Below are 22,255 nucleotides of genomic sequence, written 5' to 3'. Positions count from 1 at the left end.
GGCTTGCAATTGCCTGTGTAGTAACTACAAACTAAGCTCACTTACAAAGTAAACCAGGTAAAAGTAGGACAATTTCAGAAGCTAGGCTGGCAAAGCTTCAGATATGAAGAGTAAACAAGACAGTCATACCTGTTCAAAATGTAAGCTTGATTTGTTTGGTTTTTTTCCTCTGTTAGTTCTGTGACTTTTCGTTACCTGTTTAGTTTGTATTTGTTTTGTTTTGTTTTTAATTTGGTGTGCAATGAAAAATGTTTATTAGCCACTGAAGAACCAGGAGAAAAATGGCAATAAGGGTATGATCTTTTGGGGATTTTAGTTTCATAACCAACACTTGCACTGTGTGATTGAATTTCTTCTATAATCTGACTTTTTCTTAAAAAGTAAAAGCTCTTTACAACATGTAAAAAGTTTTGAAAACTTACTCTTCCATATGCAGAGAAAATAAAAAAAAAAAAAAAGAGAAAAACCAGTAACAGATCTGACCACTGAGTTAGTCATCCAGAGGTGTGCCGCTTTCATGGTGTTTTGAAGAATTTGCGTAAAGTTCCAGCTAATGTTTGTTTATTCAGAGGGGTGCTTCAGTCCCATGATGGGAAGCAGCGCTGGGAATGGGCTTTTCTGAGGGGGTGGGTCCTGCAAAAAGGGAAGTCTTTTGAATCAATTTTTCATTACCGTCCTAAATCAAGACATTCTCCAGTGCTGATCCATCCTGCTTCTCAGCCCGAATGATGCATAGGTTATCCAGGATTTAACAAGCATTGAAATGAAGGTAAGTTTGGAAAAAATAATGTAGATGGTACTGCTGTTTTGACTCTTCAGCTACCCAGTCCTTTAAAATTTATTTTACCTATATGGTTTATTTTGTCATTCCTTAATACATTTCTGCATTGTTTACTATCAAATATGGGGGCTTTGAAAAACATGCATCAACAGCCTTAAAGCATAAGTTTTAGGTAATCTTAATCAGACAAACAGTCCTAGTGATTCCTCTTAGATAAGACTGTGCGTTAGAGCCAGGAATGAAAGATTTCATTGCTTAATTATTGAATTTACCCTCTAAATAAGGCCGAAAGTATTTCTCAGAGCACTTGAAAATGTCTTTTTGACAATTTTATTATTTTTTTCAAAGAAAATATTAAAAAAGACTGTTTCTTAAAAAGTTAACTTTTGTATAATCAGCCCCACGAACTTTCAAAAAATTACTTTATTCAAACACATGGACAGTGAACAGATCTATACTACAGGAAGCTTTCAGGTCCTCTGGATTTTTAAAATTAAATGGTTCATATTCCCTGCAATACAAGTAACAGCTCTTAAGTTTCTTGAAGATTGGTTTTGCTACTTTCATTTTATTTGCCCTGACTGTCTACTTCCCAAATTCACCAGGTGGGTTTCGCACAAGCCGTTACGATCTCTGCAGCTGCAGTGGTGTATGGGCTGGCAGCTCCCCTTACGTTACCTCCCCTTTCTCTCACATCAGCGACCCACCATTTTAAACCAGACACGGCTGGGCAGCAACCAACAGGCATGGTGTAGTTGAAGCTCAGCAATGAAAGCAAGGGGATAAATGAAGGACAAAAAAGATGTAAAATATGAATGTAGTACTGTTTTAAATATTAAGAATATTCTCCTAGTTTTTTTAAAAAAGTATTTTTTCACAGTGCACTGTTTGGAAGGTAATATTATTTTTTTCTTTACAGTTATTTTTTAGTTTATTTAAATTTCTATCCCATTAGATTAACTGGACTGTCTCTATGTGTATATGGCTAGTGTGCATTTCTCCAGAGACTAAAGGGTCAGAGAGGCATTTAAAAAAAAAAAAATTGTCAGGCGGCAAATTTTATTTTGCACTCCTGACTGAATTTCAGCACCATATGCTAACATAAAGCTTTTTGTAGCATAGGATTAGAAACACACAGTCATGTCTGCATATGTCTGAGAAGAGACGCTCTGTTTTTCTGCCCATCTAAGCTGGCATAAATAGAAATACATATTCTTTGACAAGTTGTGAATCTAAGGACCTTTCCTTTTCCTGTTTCATGTCCCCTTTTGACTTGTGTTTTCCACAAAAGTTAATTTTACTATTAGCTCCAAATATTTTAACTTACTTAGTGTTTTCCATCTTCATTTTTCCTTTTCTGCTAATCTAAATAAAGTACATACATATTGCTAGATCTAATTTTGATTGCTTCATCTCATGGGAATGGATGAACCCCTTAAAACTGCTACATGTTGAATTATAAACCCTTGAAAGCTCTTTGTTTTCATTTTATATTTTCTCTGACTTTTTCTCTTGCCACACACCATACTATTCCAGGGGCATAGTTAAAGGCAAAGCTCACCCCTTTCCTCTCCTAGCAATTAGAATTGGCTTCTTTCCCAGGCACACCAAGCAGGAGAATTCTCTCACTCATTTTGTTGGCTGTGTGCGTGTTGTGGCACACATACTAAAGCTGCTGCGGTTGCTGCTACAGCTGAGATCAAAACCAGAACAAATGAGGTGGGGAAATTGCTGCCTTAAAGCATTTTGTTATGATTTTTCATAACACTTCATACACAATGACAACATTCATTAAATGACCTCTTGTTCACTGCATTGTGCCAAAACAGCATTATAAATGAATCTATACGTATATGTATTTGTATATGTATATGGGTTGTTTTTTTCCAGGTAACCTCATTGCAGATTTTTTGGATGTGCTGAACATTCACGCATTTCCCTTTGACTAACAAGCAGTACTGGTCATGTAATGTATTGTGAACATTTTGATATGGCTCCAGATGTCCTTTTGCTGATCCCTGGATAACATACATAGAGTGTGTGTGAGCATTTAGTATTGAAAGCAATCAGAGCCAAGATAAATCAGCTTGTTTGTAAGTGAAAGACCCCAAACACAGAGGAGTATTAACTCTGTGGAGGACTTGGAAGGTCTCAGAAGTTGTTTTACATTAAAGCAACCTTAGAATGAATACTTAGCCACCACAGAAACAGCAATTATGTCTTTCTAAAACCAACTTTCATGTGTGGAATGTATTTGCTCACTGTATCCTGAATTTAGCAAACACCTGGTATACTCTTGCTGATACTAGCTTTTCTGAATGGCAAAATTAATCTCTCCTCAGATAGTTATGGTTCATATTCTCCTAAAGCAGATACCTAAACCAGGTAACATGAATCACAACCTAGAAGAGGCACTTTCTCTACTGACACTAGAAGCTAGATACCTCATAGAGATACACTGTCAGTTTTCTACCTAAACAAAGTTATATCAGGCAGCTCCTACCCAAACCGTGTGTTTCCAGTGTCAGTTGTGTCATTTCTGTGGTCTTTCATTCAGTATCAGTAGTGTCATATCTGGTCTTGCCTTGCAATCTAAGCAGTACTGCCATTCAAACCCAGCTCAGTATGGCACACATTCTTTTCAGCCCTGGCACCCAGTTAAAGTGTGGGCTTCAATACAAACATCCTGGGAACAGAAGGTACTGCTGAACAAGACCAGTTTAACATTTGTCATTTCATATTTACTTCTTATACTTTGGACACCATTTAAGCAGTTAAGTGACTGTTTCGTATTATTTCACAGGTGCAAAATGAAAACTGCTTTTTGAACATAACTTGGAACTAAAGGGTCTCAGTTTCCGCAGACCTGTGGCCCAAAGCATTTGCTATGGCACGTGTTAGAGTCATTCCTGTCATGCTGATATTAAGTTTTTTCCAGTGTAAGACACTGTTTTCCACCAGCCTGGCAAGTGGACAACGAGATGTAGTGGGTAAGTAATGTATAATTACTTACAGTTCATACAATAGCCATTCCAGATGTCTAATCTGAACTTCTTTTCAAGGCACTTTCTACAACCCATAGAGAGAATCAGACACCTGTGCTAGGACAGGTATCCAAGACAGGTAAAAGTAAGTGTATCACCTAACATTTTGAGGGGCGCACGTAGGTAAACATGAATCTCACTGCTGAAGTCAGCCATACTCAACAGAGCTCAGAAACCCCCTGCTCAATGTAAGAACAGAGCTCCTGGGAGAGCTAGTGGGTATGCAAGCATTGCTAAGAGCCAAATGCTTTGTGTACACAGCGGTGGGTCCCTCTTTCACTATGTAATATAATTTTAATTGCAGATGCACTTGTGTTACATAACATTCTAGGGATTACCAAGCACGAGTCAAGAGTCATTCTGTGCTGGAATAATAACCTGACAAAAGAAGAAACTGAGAAGTATACTGTGAAGTATATTTTGAGTTATAAATTCTTCAATACCACTCATGAAAGGAAAGTAAGTCGCTCAATGGTTACACATACAGATTTAATTTCAAGTGAAATCATGTTGTACTTCATTCAGTAGATGAATTTGCATTATTTCCCTTTCAATACTTAGTAACATCTACATTCATGCAATTCCTGCTTCCTCCTCTTAGGAAAGACTGCAGGAGAAGAAAAAGATAATACGTCTTGAGTTACATTCTGGTTTTCATGCTAAAGTTAAAACACAGCTTTTTGCAAAAGACACAGAAGATATAATTAAGGAGAGTGGCTGGACAGAGTTTACTTACAAGGCACCTCCAGGTCAGCTATTTCCTACATGTTGTTAAGGCATACAAGCGTTTATGATAACGTTCTGTCTTACTTGGAGACATAATTTCTAAAAGCTCATTATTATCATGTGCTACATTTTGGTATGGATTTGTTAAGATGACGACACATAACACCTTGGAATACTGCAAGATTATTTCATTTATTAGACATGTCCGGATTCAGGAAACTCCATCTCTGCTTAGCAAGATGTCAGAACAACCCATCCACTCTCTCTGTTTTCCCTAGTAGGCCATGTCTCTTGAAGATTGCCTTCTATATCACCTAGTTTCAGGAAATCTTAAAAACCCAGAGCTTTTCAGCTACTACTCTGGATATTTTTTTTTTCTTTGGGTGGGTTAGTAAGGCTTTTGGCAGCAGTAGCAGATGTGCTTCTCTGCTGTCACTGTCCAAAAAGCCCAAAGACACATTTGTTCTCACATACTACTTATTCATGCTTCTAGGAATAAGGCTATATAACACATTTGTTAAAGCAACAGTCATGTTGTTATTAGAAAATCCATGTCAAATAAACAACACTCTTCCTTTTTTCCCCTTCCTTTGTTGCAGTATATATTCAGAATCTTTCATGCATCATATATAACATTTCTTTTTTCAATTGCACCTGGCATATTAAAACAGAAGCTCCTGAAGACATCCAAATGTTTTGTTCATTAAGGTAAGGATCTTGTGCAAAATGAGTATGAAGCCATGCTTTTGTACCTAGAGTCCTTGATTTACAAAACTCATATTTCCTTCTCACAGACACGTAGGAAAAGATTTTGAATGCCAGCAATATATACAAAATGCAAGGAAGAAAAATATTGGATGCCTTATGAAAGAAATATCTTTTCAACCATCAAGAAAAATCAATTTAAACTTAACTGTAAGAGATCTGAGAAACAGTTCAGGAGGAGTGTCTTACTACAAAGCTTTTACACCTCAGACAATAGGTAAGTATTGTCTATAATTACCCATTACGAAACGGTTATTTCATTGGTCTGGAAAGCAAAGAAAGGAAAGAGGGAACTGTGACAATGTCAGAATATTAAGCCTAAAATGTATTAGGGCTCAAAGGTTTTTATTTTTTCCTCTGATGCAGTCTCATTGCTGATCAACAATTAGCATTTTAAAAAATTGCTAGGGTAGTGTGAAAAAAACGCAATTTGAAAAGCATTATGACCTTCTTTTCTCCAGTTTTTCTCTTTCCTATCATGTTTTTTAGTGCTGAAGCAAATGCAATTAAAGAAAGGAACACAAATAGACACAAATCTAATCCATAACTGAATTTAAGAATATGAATGTTCTCAAACATTAGTAACATTTCTATTTATTTATTATGCCATTTTTCAGTTTAAAATATTTTGACAGTTATTTTTAATTACCAGCAGTTTTGAATGATTATATAAAATTATTTTTCTTTACTTCCCTGGCACATTTGAATTAATCTCATGGGTAAGGAATTCACTCGAGTTTCAGCACAGACTGCAGATTCAAATATCTTTTAAATTATGAACATGTTGATCATGTTCCAGACCTGTGACGCAGGAATCAGTCATAACTCAAGGGACAGAGAAAACCTAATTCATAACTATCAACATTTATTCTGAGTTGGTTCTCATTTATTCTGTTCTTATACATTAGAATGATTTGCTTTACCTAAAAATTTACACTGCAGTCAGAGCCAGCTATAAGCAAGATGTTCTGTTTTAGCAAAAAAACCCCTACTTTCAAAAAAAATCAGATTTTCCTGAAAAAAAAAAAAACCCAAACAAAAAAACTGGGTGGTGGTGGAACCAATCTGCAGGAAGACTGTGTTAGGTGCTTTCATATCTGACTGGGAAGATGTTCACTTCCATACTGGCTGCCTGGGTCTGATCCCACCTGCAGACTACAGCTCAGAGAGCTGCCACGTCACATCCAGTCCTAGATCAGGCGATCCACACAGCAACACAAGCTTTCAGGTGACATTCAGAGGTGATACCTGAACTGCTCTAATTTGCCTGACAACCTCCTGAGGGCTCACCTAGACCCACCTTAGCAGTTTCATACCTTCTTCCACCCCTCTGCTACTCCTGGGGTAGCCTTCCCGGGGAGCCGAAGGCTGGGTGGGCAGGAGCAGGCAGGTTGGTAAGTAGGAGGGAGGAGGCAGCTGTCCCTTCCCTGCTTCTCTCTCCATCCACTCCATCTCCTTCCCCCTGCTCAAAGTGGCCACCACCTCCTCTTTGCAGAGGCCAGACTGCCAGCCTTTCCTCCCTGCCCTTCTTCGCCCTTAGCCATCTTTAGCTGCCATCAGGGGTGCATGCCAGCCACAGCTGGTTCAGCCAGCAGCTTCCCCTCCTGTCTCAGTGCCAGGCACGAACCATCTTACCTTGCCTTCCCTCTCCAGCCCACTGCCAAGCTTTGGTAGGGCACAGCAAAATCTGAGCATGCCTGCAGGGGATGTATTTCACATTGCAAGTAGTGTGGTTACTCTCACAAGGCTCCAGCATGGCAAGCCAGGGCTGTCTGCTCCCTCCTGAGAAGGTACCCTTCAGGTCACACACATGAAAAATGGTCATTTGTATCTGAGCTCCCCTTCTTAAATGGGAAAGCCTTCAGCTAGGTATAGCCCTAGCCTTTGCACAGTCCTGGAGGCCCGCTGTCCTGCTGTGAGTTACCAGCCCCTGCAGTCCAAGCTTCCCTCCAGTAACATCACAGGTGGTCTGACAAAACAGGACTCGTGCATGTCCTGGCTTCAGAGCAGGGGGGCTGAAGAAATGTCCAGATGACACAAAAGCCCAAAAGGTAAATATTCCCTACTCTTGGTATACACTCTGAAGGGAGAGATGCTCTGAGAATAGTATTTCAGTGACTACAAAAAAAATCCAAAACCCTTACTGCTTACTCACCTCACCTTGCGTGGCTCACGGTGTGTCTCTACCCTCAAAGGCAGGTGTTAGTCACTGCCAACAGCTTTGGCAATGGGCAGAAGTGAACAGTTTCACAAGTCTGAGGTAGCCCTAATCATATTCTTTTTCTGACTTTATGGGACCATTGCTCAAAGAGAGGAGACTTCTCCAAGAGAGGAAGGAAAAAGAAAAGCCAAAAAGTAAACCCCAGTGTGACATACACACCTGCGGAGAGACACAGGGTCATGCAGCTGCAGCTGCTAGAGGAATCACAACAGCTTCATGGACTTGCAATGCTGCCACTCACCCTCTCTGTCTCTTCTGTTTTTTCTCTCCAACACCATGTTGCAGCCATGTCAGCCCCAGGTGCTGCTGACCCTGATCACAGAGAAATCTCCTGAGCACATCTTTCTTCCTTTGTAGCATGTGCTTGCCTGCTCATTTAGGGGAGAAACAGATTTCTGAAGCATCTGTAGCAAACTTCATATATTGAATAAAACCTGCCAGGAGCTGGCACCCCTTCAGCAACCCCTCAGTGAGAGATAAAATTCCACTTTTTTCAAAGTTCTATTACCAGGCTTATAGGTGTCATAGCACTCTCCATACTAGCCAACTGCAACAAAGTCTTTTACCATCTCATACCATCGTAAAGTCTTTTACCATCTCATACCATCGTAAAGTCTTTTACCATCTCATACCATCGTAAAGTCTTTTACCATCTCATACCATCGTAAAGTCTTTTACCATCTCATACCATCGTAAAGTCTTTTACCATCTCATACCATCGTAAAGTCTTTTACCATCTCATACCATCGTAAAGTCTTTTACCATCTCATACCATCGTAAAGTCTTTTACCATCTCATACCATCGTAAAGTCTTTTACCATCTCATACCATCGTAAAGTCTTTTACCATCTCATACCATCGTAAAGTCTTTTACCATCTCATACCATCGTAAAGTCTTTTACCATCTCATACCATCATAAAGTCTTTTACCATCTCATACCATCATAAAGTCTTTTACCATCTCATACCATCATAAAGTCTTTTACCATCTCATACCATCATAAAGTCTTTTACCATCTCATACCATCGTACGCTTCACACCAGTCCCTCTGCTGTCTTTTCCCAGTCTCTCCTCATACCAGAGGACATTCTCTCTCTTCTCCCTGCTTCTTCCTCCCCTCTCTTTCTCGGCTGCTCTCTCTTCATTAGCTGCCCAACCACTTAGCAGGAACCAGCCACAGCTGCACCTTATCTACATCAGCCAACCCACCGCCCCTGAAGCCAGCCCACAGCTGTATATTATCAATGCTAATTAACCCAGCTTCATTCCTCTACATATGGGCAGACTTGGGATACCCTACAAGGCACATATCCTACATGGTAGGGAGCCTGTAGCAACTTAGAGGTTTCCTCAACACCCAAACAGACTCTGGAGAGTCAACTCAAAGGACCTGCCCCTCCTGCTCACTCTTGCTACCTTCCCTAGAAAGATACATGGGGATAAAAACAGACTCTTTTTTTTTTTTTTTTTTTTTTTTTTTTTTTTTTTTTTTTAAGACAGCAATGGATGCCACTCAGTGAACAGCACTTTCAAAGAAAGTGTGTCACTCACTGTATGATTTCTTTGGGTGTGATAAGCTTCAAAAGAGTCAGCTGTGTATTTTAAGGACTAATGCACTGTGTTTGTTTTGCATCAGCATAAATATGAGAAAGATCATGAGGTACAAAAGGTGTTTCTGTACTTTTTTTTTTTTTCAGAGAAACTGAACCCGCCTATCAATGTCTCAGTTTCCCTTGAAAACAGAAGTATTAAAATTCACTGGAAACCCCCACCTACTATTGGTTCTGCAAGTAGCAAGTGCTTTTTGTATCAAGTGAAAATAACAGATCGTAAGGTAATCAGGTTTTTGGTAATACACTTAAGCTGTATAACACAACTTCCATAAAAAACTAGGCATCCCTTAAATTTAACAGAATTAAAGCTCAAACATATTTTAAAGAAATCCCAAGGTCTTTTATGAATAATCCAACTTTTCCCATCTTATAAAAAATGGAAAATCAACATGTTTTATGAAGTCTTTCAGAGTCATGCTTGCATTGAAGTGGATCGGTTGTTTTTTTTCTTGTCATCTTGAATTTGAAGTGTACATTAGTATCACATAGATTATTGACTTTTTGTTATAGGAAAAGGAGTATTGATAAAAAGAAAAGTTTAGCAGCTACTTTGATAATGTTTTTAAGAAAAAAACCCCACACGTTATTGTGGTTATTTGTACATACATCACTAAGAGAATCACCCCTGTAGTTTGCATGCATAATATATATTTAAAAATCTTTCATGGTGTATCAGCAGCTTCTCTTAGCCTTACCAGCAAGAAATAGAAAAGTGTTGTAGTTTAGGTTATGCAGTACAGTAACTAAATACCACCTGGCATTGTGGCATTTTAAAATTACCTGGAAATAAAAGCTGAAAAGTTTTCATGCAGATTCTTATTTGAACTCCCAAAGAGCAGTAAGCCAAGCACTGAATTCAAAATATGCTAAGTATGAAATTCAGATGTGTATTGGAATGTGAGTTTTCTGAATCTTTGGTATTTTCATTCAAGCTGTCTTTGAAGCTGTGTTTTTGTCTAACTAAATCTGAGCTAACACACACCTCAGTCAGTGCACAGTATTTTAAAAATAAAAGGCTTATCTAAGCTGGTTGCAAACATTTAAAAGACAATTAAACCCCAAAAGAACATATAACTAGATTGATATGTATCCAGTCTTTGTTAGACACAGTAAAGAAAAGTGCAATGAGGTAGACATGTTATTAATCACCTGAAATTTTCTTCATAAATTAAAGCAGGGTTTATTAATTCAGACACAGTGCTAATCCTGCTAGGCAGCTTCCAGAACAGGCTGGCTCTTCCCACGTTCCCTTGTTACATCATGTGGAAAAGGAGCTCAGTTCTGTATAAGTACTGGCCAAAGCTTCCCAGTCCTCTCTGGGTTTTTTCCAGCAGACAGACAGGTAGCCTTTTTCTAGACCACCTCTGCCAATAATTATCATTCCCTAAAGCATTTCCAAGTCTAATACTTCAAAGCCCCTGCTAGAGACATGCAGGAGCCTGTGCCTGTCCATTCACAAAGCTCCTAATTACTAAAGGCAGTGAGCAGACGGAGCAAGGGAGGTTCATGCTGGATCCTTCGCATCCTGTTCAACAATGTGCTGGAGCCGTTCGGATCACTTCCTGCCCATGCACACACGTTTCCTTCCTGATGCAAGACTCAGAGCAAGGCAGGTGGAAACGGAGAGGGCCAGGAATAAGGAAGGGGTCCCCTCCCACTGCATCGCTGGGCTGTGCCCAAGGTGAACAGGGCGTCCTACAATCCACAGTGTTCATATGGCAACTGCAGCCTCTGTTTCTAGCTTCCTAATACCTTCCACTCTCTGGAAAGAAATGTCAAATACATAAAATAGTACAGCATCCTCACTTAAAGGGAATAAACCTCTTTTATTTTCCTTGTCTTATAAGGCTGCTACTCTGCTTTGTGTGCATCTGCAGGACATAAATGTAGGAGAGGAAAGCAAAGAAAAATCATTGGGGCACAGAAGTGAGTAAACACCTACAGCAGTGGAAAAACATGTTTGTTTGGTTTTTTTCCCACAGATGGAATGGTTTGGGAAGGCAGGAGAGAGGCAGCTGCAGCAACAACAAAAATGGTGTACAAGGCACCAGCTAAATAAGGAGAGTTTTAAGGTAGATTTGAGGAGAATCAGCATCAAAGCCAGTAATGATTAAAATGGTACTTACCTAGCCAAGAAGCACAAAATGGGGGATGGGAGTGTGTATGGGCGGCAACAAGGAAGAAAACTGCAGCAGTATTATGGGAGACACAGAAGGGAGAATAACAGTGCAAGCTGACATTCTGTTTCCTGATCAAAGCAAGGTCTTAATCACTGTCACAGACACTTAATGAGTTGAAGTATTAGCATATCGGTAAGCAGGCTTGTAGATAGTTGTTGAAGAACAAGTAAGAGTGTAATGATTAAAATATACAAGTCTATATTTGTTTATTCTGAGTACCCGAAGAGATGAATTACTGAATATTTACTCACACAAATAATAATGCTGTGATCCAGGTTGATAAAGCTTAAAAATAGGCAGTTAAGTCTGCAGGTGACTGGAATCTGGGAAGGGTTGCCAAGTACCGTGGGAAACGAGTTTAGAATGTTGGGTAAGTTTGAAATCAACAAGCCAAAATTCAGTAGTAAGGAAAATCCTATGATTGCACAGTATAAGTCAAATGTGCAAACACAAAATAAGGAATTAACATTTAGGCAGCAATGCAGAAGAAAATAGGTCTGTGGATTACACTGAATCATAAACTGAGTCAATCACTCCATGTTCTTCTATAAAGGTCAAATATTATTCGAGTATGTTTGACAGGCACATCACATGTAAGATGTAGGCTGTGACTAATTCATCCTTCCGGCTGCTGAATTTCATCTAAGTTTCAAATTGTGCTTTGGCCACTACTGCAAAATATAAATATGCTGGAAAAATGTTCAGAGAACACTGAGAGTTGTCAAAAAGAGCGTAAGCTTTGAAAACGTACTGTAGGAGTGGAAAACCGAGGGACATGGTCTGGAGGAAAGGAACGTAACTTGTATTAACAATCTTCTGGTAGGTAAAAAAGCATAGGGATTCAACTTGTGCATAGGATAAAAAGTGACTGGCTAGACTGAAAGCAATGTAGGGTAACAGTTAGGAAAGGTGTCCTAATTCCAAGGAAAGCCTAGCACAGGAAAAGGTCTCTGAGACTGCTTGGGAATGGCTATGTATAGAGTTACCAACAACAGATTAGACATCCTCCACGAATGCTTTGGGTAGATGACTGAAAGTTGCTGCACACCATGTCTGCCAGAACGTCACCTACATAATCTTATAAGGAATCTTTCAGTTCTGAACTTCAGAAATTTCCTATGATGACATAAGCTTATTATTCGTCCCTTAGGAAGAAATTTTCAGGTGCAGCGCTTGGTTAGAACTTAACCCATGTATTCGTTTGCAGTTTGCTTTAGAAAGACCAAGGACTTTCCCCCATTTTTACTTACTTTTGAAAACCTTATCATGTGAATTTGTAAGCCTATTTTTAGCACCCAACCTGGAAAGTTCTTCAAGAATGTGAATGAAGAAAAATAAATGGCATGGTACACAGGGTTAAATCCACATCACAGCAGTCAGCATGAGGAGAGCAGATCACCTTTTTTGAAAGTTGGCCTTATAGTACTGCCTCGCTGTGCTTTCCTAACACCAAAGAGGCAAAGATTCTGGGCTCCTCTGTGTCTGAGATGCATCCTTTCTACTTTGCAACTTCCTAACATTTTTAATCTTATAAGCAGGAGTTTCCTCTCCTGCTTTCTTTTTTGTTTCTTTTTAAATTCTTAGCACTGCACTGCTGTTTAATGCTTACTGAAATTCTTTACGTTGTTTTCCTGTTTTGCTAATTCCCATTATTTCCTTAGCATTTAAAGAGGTTGCATTCAGTTCTCAAAAGTGGTGAGTGATTTAGAGATCGCTCTGTTTTAAACTCTGGCACTCTTTGTGTGTGCTTGATCTTCTAAAGTGATGCGCTTGGTACGTTTCAAGATAACCACAAAAACAGTGGGCATCCCTCCACACCAGCTAGATGAAAAATGCCAGATTTTATTCTACCAGACAAGCAAGTATAGCATGCTACCCACACCAAAACCTTGAAACCTGCAGTTTCATAGTAACTGTGCTAGTCCTACACTGGGTGTGATAAGAAATGAAAGCAGAATCAGTGTTTTCTAATTCTTACTGTCCTACTACAGCTGATACCTCCTGCCATCTTATCAGTTCCAGGCTGTCCTTCATTTTCAGTTCTGAGCTTTAACACATGCCAGGTAACAGTCAGATTGTGTCTGGGCATAACCACTTGTTCTAAAAATCATTTCCTACTAGATTAGAGATGTAAATAATAGTGTTTGACATCCCTAGATTTATATCTGTTTGAACTGCAATATGAAATCACCTAAAATAACCCCTTAAACCTATCTTGATAGATTGTAGATGTCACTTCAGAGAAGTATAAGTATCCTTTTCATAAGTCAGCAAACAAATGTGCAGCACAAGTGAGGGTGAAGAAAGAGATATGCATGAGAAACAAGATTTGGAGTGAATGGAGTGAACCCGTGTTTATTCATGATGGTAAGTTATCGTGTATTTGCTTTTAATAATGCTTATTGTTAGATATTTTATTACCTTTCAATTCATTTTCTTCATTATTGCATCTATTTTCTCCTTGCTGTATTATTGTACCTCACAGTACCTGGAAGTCCATGGCACGCACCAGGCTCACCACAGCTCTAGGTGCTGGAGGGAAAGGCAGTCCTTACTCTAATGAGTTGTACTCCCTTGCTCCTAAGGCAGCCCACCACAGGGCTGTTCTCCTGAGGTAAATTACATCTGGCTTTTGCCAGCCTTTAGAAAACAATAACAGTCAGCAGCTGAAAAACTCACGACACCCCTCTGACTGCTTTGGACAGCCCAAGCATAAAAGCATAAATGCTTTCAACTGGAGTTAGTAAGCCAAGAAATCCACGAAAGTCATATCATTAATCAAATCACATAGTCCTTAAGGACCAAATCTACCATTTCTTTTACTACATCAGGGGAATAATTTCTTATCTAACAGAGGTAGGAAATGGTTTAGCTGTCATTTGAACATACATGATCTGGTACCTACAGCTCACTTCAGAACAAATTAAACAAGAGCCTTGTAATACTTTCCCTTCACCTCCTATAACTAGATTTTAACATTCATGTGCTAACAAGGGAAACTTGTGCTTTCCATGATGAGAAAAATGCCTCCACGTGCAGCAGCTTCCTGATGTCAGGTTAGGTGAAGGGGGATGAAGTAGTATAATGGAGTGACGCTATATTATAGAGAGAAACTGGTGCATAGACTTGTCTCTGTACGTTGAAATGTAAAAAAAAAATAAATACAATACTATTGGTAGTAAACCAAAACAAGGTAAATATCTTTATTTAACGGAACAGACTGTGTCTTTTGGAATATATCTTTTTGATCTGCTGAGCTTTGATCATATTTATTTATACGAAGACACAGGAAATTCAAGGCCAGACATTATTATTTTTGCAATGGATTGAATTCAGTTGTTGGGTTTATAGGATGTTGGCTGCCTACTTTATCAGATGCCTCACCACATCCCACTGTTCTGCTGGCATCTCTCAGCTGTCACCTTGGTTGGCCCAGATCCATTCATTTAATTTCAAAAGCATTTCACTTGTGAAATGTTTGGAGAAAGAAACCTAGCTGCTGCACACGTTCACCGTGGTGACAGAGGGAACATGCTTCAGGTCATCAGAGACTTGAACTGCCCTTTGGAGATGCTTCTCTCTTCTCACTGAAGACAAAGAGCACCTAGGACAGTAACATGCCCAGCAGAGGAGTCTGCCTGGTGTCAGGCCAGACACATCTGTTGTTTGGGCAGTGGAGGGAGGGGAAATTGGAAGGGCTTTTCCTGGTGGAGGAATGTAGGTTTACTCACTCCCAGCCAGCCTCACACCAGCAGAAGATAGTGGAGTGGAACAGTCACCCATCCTGGTCCCAGCCTACCAAACCTTGCTCTTAGCAGCTGCGACTCTCCCTCAACTGTTTAATTACAGAATGTTTCCTCTGCTTCAGAAAAGTTTACAGTGGACAAGACTGCCATTGCCTGTAAGCTCTAATACCTGCACGTGTTCAGTGCAGCATGGTGATTTACCCCTGGGCGTACTGCACACATACACAAGTCCATGTGATGCAAAAATTGCCCTTCTTCCTTCCTGCAGTCAGAAAGGGTTGGTGGCTTTTATAAAATGAATCTATGAGTACATTACCTCAAGAGGTCACATGCTCAGGTAAACTTTAAAAATCTCCTTTGATGCTTAGAGAAAATTTTCTGGCACTTTTTTTTTTGTAGTCCATTGAAATTATTTTTGTCTGCTTCTAATTGGGATCATGTATAAGTGGACATTATGAGGTACATTTTAATACTGCATAGACTAAAAAACCCTCTGGTATTAGTAGTATCATTCATGGTGACTCCATGAAAGTCACGTACTTAATTTCAGAAACACTGTGAATTGAAGGAATTGAATCTTTCTGTGGAGTAACCTGAAAGGAAAAACATCCATTTGGTATTTTTGTTTTGGCAAATGTCAATTTTTCTGCTGGAAGTCTTGAAGGAACATGCAATGACCTGCTTTTTGTTTGCTTCTACATGGTATTCCAATGTTTCCTTTAGGAAATGTACTACATTTCTATATGAATGCATTTTAAGAGATGTTTCAGCATCCATTTAAAAAAGCTGAAACATCAAAATGAAATAACATAATTCAAAACATAACTAAAATATTTGTTCTGAAATGTTCCTTTGACATGAAAAGAATTTGTTGATTTTCTCATGGGAAACATATTAATTCTCCATTGGAATTAGCATATGACCTTGAAAAAAAAAGCAATTTAAAATGAACTGCACTGTTTAGTATAGAAACTTTCTGCTAGAAAAGAAATGTTTAATCAGCTTTATTCATAAATAGAAACTTGAAATAATTGGTGTCATTTTTAGAGCTGCTGAGCATTCATAGATCACTTTGAAGTTAATAGTAATTCAGAAGTGTTCTGTGTTTTTGCAAACCAAGCCACTAGTTTTGTTTTCAAACTGCTGTTGTCTGTGACTAAGTTTAAGCGTTTGCATCTGAAAAAAAACCCACCATAAAATGGTCTGTCTAAAAGGATATATGTGCTTCTTTTCCTTCCTCCTTTCCAAAATGCAAGAAGTAAGAAATCAAAAGAAGCAAACCTCTCTGTGGTTCGGCTGATGCAAAGACCACTGCTTCCTCTTCTCCCGGGTGTGTACGTGATACAGAGTTAGCAGAATGATGCAGAACAATTACCTCAAACAAAAGAATTTCTACAACACAATCCAGACACAATATTGTTCAGAATATGTTTTCTGAGCCTTTGCCTCAAAAGACAAGAAGGGGAAAACTCCCTTTTCATCTTGAAGTGAATAAAGAATAGTTTTGTAGTTTAGCAGAATATAAGGCATATTCTTATACACAGTTCTGCCCAGAAGTTTGTGAGGTTTTTTCAGGCTTTCATATGAAATTTGTGGAAATTCATAATGTCCTCAGTTTAAACTGCAGATGGGTTCAAACTAGGAACTTTTGTTCAACTCTTTTGGTCTTTGAATTTGGTCTAGATTGATCCTAAACCCACTGTTTAACTGGCCTTGGACTATTAACATTTTAAGAGCTGTTCCTGCCTGTTTTTCTTCAAAGTACTTCAAAGCCATGCACACTACTTGTGGTTCCAAAGCTAGGTATTAAACAAAAGATAAAACTTGTCAGAAGTATCTGAGTTAGCCAAAGACATTGGTAGTTTGGTATTTCAGGTATTTTGGAGGAGGGAATGCAAGGTACACAGCAGTAGTATTTGTTGAACGGTATAAATACGTATTGCTGGCATTTCTTTAGGACTACGCCTAGCAGGGTAAAAAAATGGTAAATATAATGAAAACCAAATGTTGCTTCTCGAGGCAGAGGGAATATTTTGACAAAAAGCTTTTGTTTTCATTTTACCTCAAACCAGTTACAGCTGTGAAGGGGTGAGGAAGTAGCCGTGGGGGCCTCATGGTGTGTGGAGATGGGAGGTGGCAACACCAGGAATCCAGAAACAGCTGGGGCAGCAGCAGGAGCGTCAATAGCAGATGGGCAGAGGGTTTGATATCCAGAAGAGTCAAGGTTGGATGGAAGCATCCAGTGGCAGGATGGGCCATGCCCAGTATATGAGAGCCAAAAGCTGGGGAAAAGAGGGAACGGAGTCTACTGGAACAGACAAAGCAACAGGAAGTGCTGTATTAAGGCAGCAGCAAAACTGAGGGCTAAAATGAGGAGGAAGGAACAGTGCTGATGTCAGAAGCCCCTGTTTCCCCTAAAGAAGCTCCAGAAAACGCTTATTTAAATTTGTGACAGTTCAGGAATAGTGCAATATTTATGAGTCAATATATAATTCATCCATTTATGAGCTATCTTTTCCCACATTATTAACATTACCTTTCCCTCTTCTTTTTAAGAAAACACGGTGGACGTCATGGTGCTAAGCCTCACATTGTTTTGTGTCCTGATTTTCCTTGGAGGTTTGCTGATATGTGCATGCAGAAGGTAGTGTATGTTTCTGGAAAGTAGTATAAATTTCTGGCAGAATAGAAGTCAGGGTGAGGGTAAAGAAACCATAAAATTGAGTAAAGTCAAACACAGATCTCAGATAAATCATGTTTACAAGAAGCAGTTAATTGTGCATTTCTGAGTATTGTTCTAACAAAGGAGTGCTGTAGGTTAAGACCTAGTGTAAGATACTAAACCCTATCTATCACTGTCATCTCACAGCTCCCATCACAGTACCTGGAGCTCCAGTCCCACACTCTAATTTATGTCACTATAAATGACATATTTTCATCTTACTCTGACTGCTGCCTCTCTACTACCTTCAGTGTGACTTTACCCCATGCTTTTGCAGGCTCTGCATTCAGGGCTACCAAGGTTAATCATGCCAAAGATGAACTGCATTTGCCATGTTGCCCAATTTCATTTCATAATTCATGGGTATTACTGAAAGCAGTCTTTTACTCTAAGATGGATTATTTGCAAGAAATAAGTAAGTAAAAAAGGCAATTCAGGCAGATGGAGGGAATTTGTTGCCCTGAACTATTAGTACTATTAATAAAGGAAAGTAACAGTGGTGGTCCTACACCCACGAACAATTAATGCAGCCAGCTGCATCCATGCCACTACTTTTCTGCTTGGCTACATAGCTTTCCTATTGACATGGCAGAGAAGGTTTGCTTCAGCTGCAAAACGAACTTGTTCAAGACAGGATGATAACTCAAGATGTCTAGATATTTCGAAGGTGCAGTATGTAAATAGAACTTCTGCTAAAAGTAAATCGATTATTTAATTCATGATTAAATATTGTTCCTGAGTATGATAAAATAAGTTATCATGAGCTCTATCTTTCAGTAAACAAATACTCAAGGAATGATAGATATGAAAGAGCTAATATAAAAAAACAGAATACAAAATTTCCCCTGGGAAAACAAAACATGTAATTGAAAGCCATCTGCATCTAAACATAAAACAATATTCTGGACAAATAATGAGGAGTGACTCTGGCCTCAAGAGAGCCATTCAGCTGGTATATCTTTTCAGTGGAAATTTTACACAGTACTCAAAACTAACAGATAATCCTTTGTGATGAAACAAAATGTTTTTATGGTTCTGTGCAGACACCACTCACTCTCAAACCTGAATTCTGTTAGACCTCAGCAAATGAGTTAAAAGATGTTTCCAGTGCTATGCCTGCTCCCTGCCATCTGGTGTTTCTTTGATTATCAGACTTTATATGTAGTATTTTCAATTATGAAAGGCACATATAGGAGTCATTTTTTTATCTGTAGGCACACTAGTGTGCCACAGACTCTCACTTTGCTTGGAAATTACATCTGTGCATAGCCATACGGTACTTTTAAATCTCTAGCAGGCTAAAAGCCAGTCAGGCTGAAGAAGAGCTGAGAAAAATGTCTGCATTGAAACAAAAAAGGGTAGAATGGCTTCAGAAATGGTAGATGACTCTAACTGGCATATCTGTTACAAAGTGTTTTTGACTGATCTGTTCCTGTAGACATTTAATAGTTGTATGTATCACTGTCTTGTAGGTATAGATGCCTGGAAGTTATAACCATGCCTGTTCCACATCCTTCAGATAATACCAAAACTTGGTTAGCTGCAGATGAGACTCACCACCAGGTAGCACGACTGCCTTTTTTCTCTCACTACACTGATATGTATGATATTACTTGCAATCAAAATGGTACAACATTACATTTGGAGCAGCAGGCCATTTTTAAGAAAAACTAGGAAAAAGGTATGCACAATGTTTGTAGTGAAACCAGAAGAGAACAGAAAGCTTGTGGAGGACAATGATGTCAGTAGACAGGATGCGAAAATCCTCAGGGGAGTATAAATCCTGGTGTGTCTCAGTTGTTTAAGAATATCCACACTCAATAAGCCAACATTTTAAGGAGCAATCACCCTGATTCTCTGCAGAACAGTCAGTTGTGAGATATTATATGTATAAGCATGTGGGCAGGTTATCAAAGGGAAAGTTTTTGTGGAGATCTGCAAGTCATTGTCTATGTTCTAGTAAATATGCACATTCTTTTAGCAAATAAGAGGAGGCTCCACAATGCATGTAACATAACCTGCCCCAACAGTGCACCTGCTGTGGGATAAAACTGTGTACAGAGGTGTTTACTTTGGAAGAGGTGATGTGCTGTCAGTTCAGATGCTAGCTTCTCTCACGGCAGATTCCAAGTCTTTAGTCAACTGAGCAAAACAGAAAAGAAATAATTGCAATATTTAGCTATCATTAATCAATCTCCTTGGCTGGCATATTCAATGCTTCTTATTGCCATCTGTCATTGTGTGAGTTAGAGGTAAAAATGCTCTGGTCAGGTAGTGGTCTAGCTCCCTATAACTCATGAGAAGATGCACAGTGATCTGTGCTTCAGGAGGCATAGTCAAATTGCCTCTCACCTGGTTCCTCTGCAACACATGATGAGAAGGTAAGGTGCAGGTGTGCCCAAACTGTGGTTTTATTTCAGGGGGAACACCACTGAAATATAAAACTTTAATGAAGATTTTCTCCATCCTATGTACTCAAAATATTTTTTCAGAAATCCTCTGCAGCATTTCTATTAATTTTACTCTATCCTACTTTATTATTGTACTTATACTGCAATATCAAGATGTCTTCTAGTAGTGCATTCAGCAATGTGACCAACAACTGCCAGTGTAAGCTGTTATGTCATCTTCTCTCCCAGGGGAAAAATGTATGCCTTCAAATATTGTGTTTTGGGTTTTGTATAAATATACTTACATGACTGCAGACTCTGTCAGCAACCATGGACCATCTCAATCCATGAATCACAATTTGAATTGTGAGGCAAGAGGCATGGGTTGTTTTGTTTTGCTCCATTTTACTTTCTCAGAGACAAATTTATGGAAAAACTGATGTGCATATGCTATATAAACACATTAAAAATGACAAGATTGAAGTGTTTTGAATTTGCACCTGGAGTTCATTCCACAAGCCTTGGGCTGGCTCCCAAGAGCGGTCTGTGTTCCTCTTCTTCTTTACAGTCATCTTCCCAGAAAACAAACACTTAAAAGCTCCAGAATGGGACTGAAGACAAGTCTGTTATTCTCAAGATTCAAAGTAATTTCTGTGACGCTATTGGCCAAAATAATTTGACTGAATTTGACCCAAAAGGTGCCAAATTTACTACCTTTTCTGTGCAAAAATCCTTTGGTGCCTTTTTCATCCATAATGGTGCACAAATTATCTACTAATACCCCTTATGGTCATCATATATGGACTGGCAGAATGTGAAGATAAAATCATCACCATCAAACTTATATTCTGTGTCTCCTTCCATCCTAGAACTGTATACACAGCTCTTTAGAGGTCTTTGTATTCAATAATAAATAAAAAATCACAGCAATCAATGAGCACCACAAAAATATATTTAATATCACTAACAGAGGCAGAAGAGATTTCTGTCATCAAACAGTTACAAACACTTAATACAACTTTGACAGGAAGACCTCAGCATAGCTGTGTAATTACTGTCTAGGTGATTATAAGTGGCCGAGGTGACTGTTGATGGCACTTCTAGGAAAGATAAATTGAATAAAACATGTGGAACATATCAGTATCTCAAATACTGCTGACACCTGAAATAGCAAAGACTTTGGCTTTGGACATACTGTAAAACTGAAGAAGACCATGGAGAATGGTGCTGAGATAATCTGTTTTATCCAACAAATAAATATAACCCCTGAAAGACAGACTGTGACTTTGAAACAAACTTTAAGTACATGGTCATATCAACCTGGAGGGTGACAAGCAATGAAATTAGGGCTCAGAACAACTAAGCAAATTTGCCTGTACACAACTTTTAGGTTGAGAGATTAACTCATATGATCTCTGTATTCCAGTTCATGACAGAATAAGTAATCTGTACCAATCCCAGATACACAAAAAAGGCAGCATGCTTGTAACAATATTAAGAATTTGTAATACCATTGAAAGCAGATGTTGCTCATAATGTAATTTTTATCCAACAGAAACAAATGTCAATGCAAATGGAGATGAACTCAGAGGTAACTATGGGCATACCAGATGAGAATGTTCAACAACAGAAATGTTTGAAGGAATCTGGATTAGAAGACCTGTAGGGACTATACGCTGTTTTTATCTGCATGCAAGTTACCTTTCTGTGAGTTGAACAATGTTCTGACAGATTTCAGAAGAGATGATACTGGAGTTTGTTTGAGCTCAGTAATGTGAAGCATTATGCAACTGCTTATCTGACATTATGCAACTCTTAAAATGAGCTTTGGATCACAAAGACAAAGCAGTATCTTGTAGTTTGTCTCTATTACTGATCTTCAGCCCAGTAAAATTACAGCATCTCGGACAGTATATATGGTCCACTTGGGTTAAAATGGAGTTAGTTAGTGTTTCATAATGCTGCAACAGCTTCCAAGTACTGTCTGGTAGATCAATGCCTTTGAAGAATCTCACATTAGCTATTCAACATCTGATGAAAGTGGCCATGAGAAATAGTGGAAGTAA

General features: G+C 38.9%; 1 protein-coding gene across 5 annotated transcripts in view; it reads left to right on the top strand.

Moving 5' to 3' along the window:
• LOC130144529 (interleukin-5 receptor subunit alpha-like) overlaps positions 1-22,040 on the top strand; it is a 43,214-nt gene extending 21,174 nt beyond the window's left edge. For 2 of the 5 annotated variants that reach the window (XM_056328372.1, XM_056328371.1), the window contains exons 2-12: positions 687-769; positions 3,585-3,771; positions 4,130-4,284; positions 4,427-4,574; positions 5,151-5,259; positions 5,346-5,533; positions 9,236-9,372; positions 13,554-13,698; positions 17,634-17,721; positions 19,272-19,362; positions 21,745-22,040. In XM_056328372.1, coding sequence (XP_056184347.1) covers positions 3,669-3,771; positions 4,130-4,284; positions 4,427-4,574; positions 5,151-5,259; positions 5,346-5,533; positions 9,236-9,372; positions 13,554-13,698; positions 17,634-17,721; positions 19,272-19,362; positions 21,745-21,855 — 1,275 coding nt within the window. In that variant the 5' untranslated portion in view covers positions 687-769; positions 3,585-3,668 and the 3' untranslated portion in view covers positions 21,856-22,040. Of the gene's footprint in view, positions 1-500; positions 770-3,584; positions 3,772-4,129; positions 4,285-4,426; positions 4,575-5,150; positions 5,260-5,345; positions 5,534-9,235; positions 9,373-13,553; positions 13,699-16,333; positions 16,408-17,633; positions 17,722-19,271; positions 19,363-21,744 lie in introns of those variants that run through there. The other 3 variants (XM_056328374.1, XR_008820156.1, XM_056328373.1) reach the window with 3 other exon arrangements.
• Positions 22,041-22,255: the final 215 nt, after the last annotated feature.

Source organism: Falco biarmicus, chromosome 2 (genome assembly GCF_023638135.1).
Source record: "Falco biarmicus isolate bFalBia1 chromosome 2, bFalBia1.pri, whole genome shotgun sequence".
NCBI classification, from domain to species: Eukaryota; Metazoa; Chordata; class Aves; order Falconiformes; family Falconidae; genus Falco; species Falco biarmicus.
The sequence above is the reverse complement of the archived record's forward strand: the minus strand, read 5'-3'. Positions and strand labels throughout refer to the sequence as shown.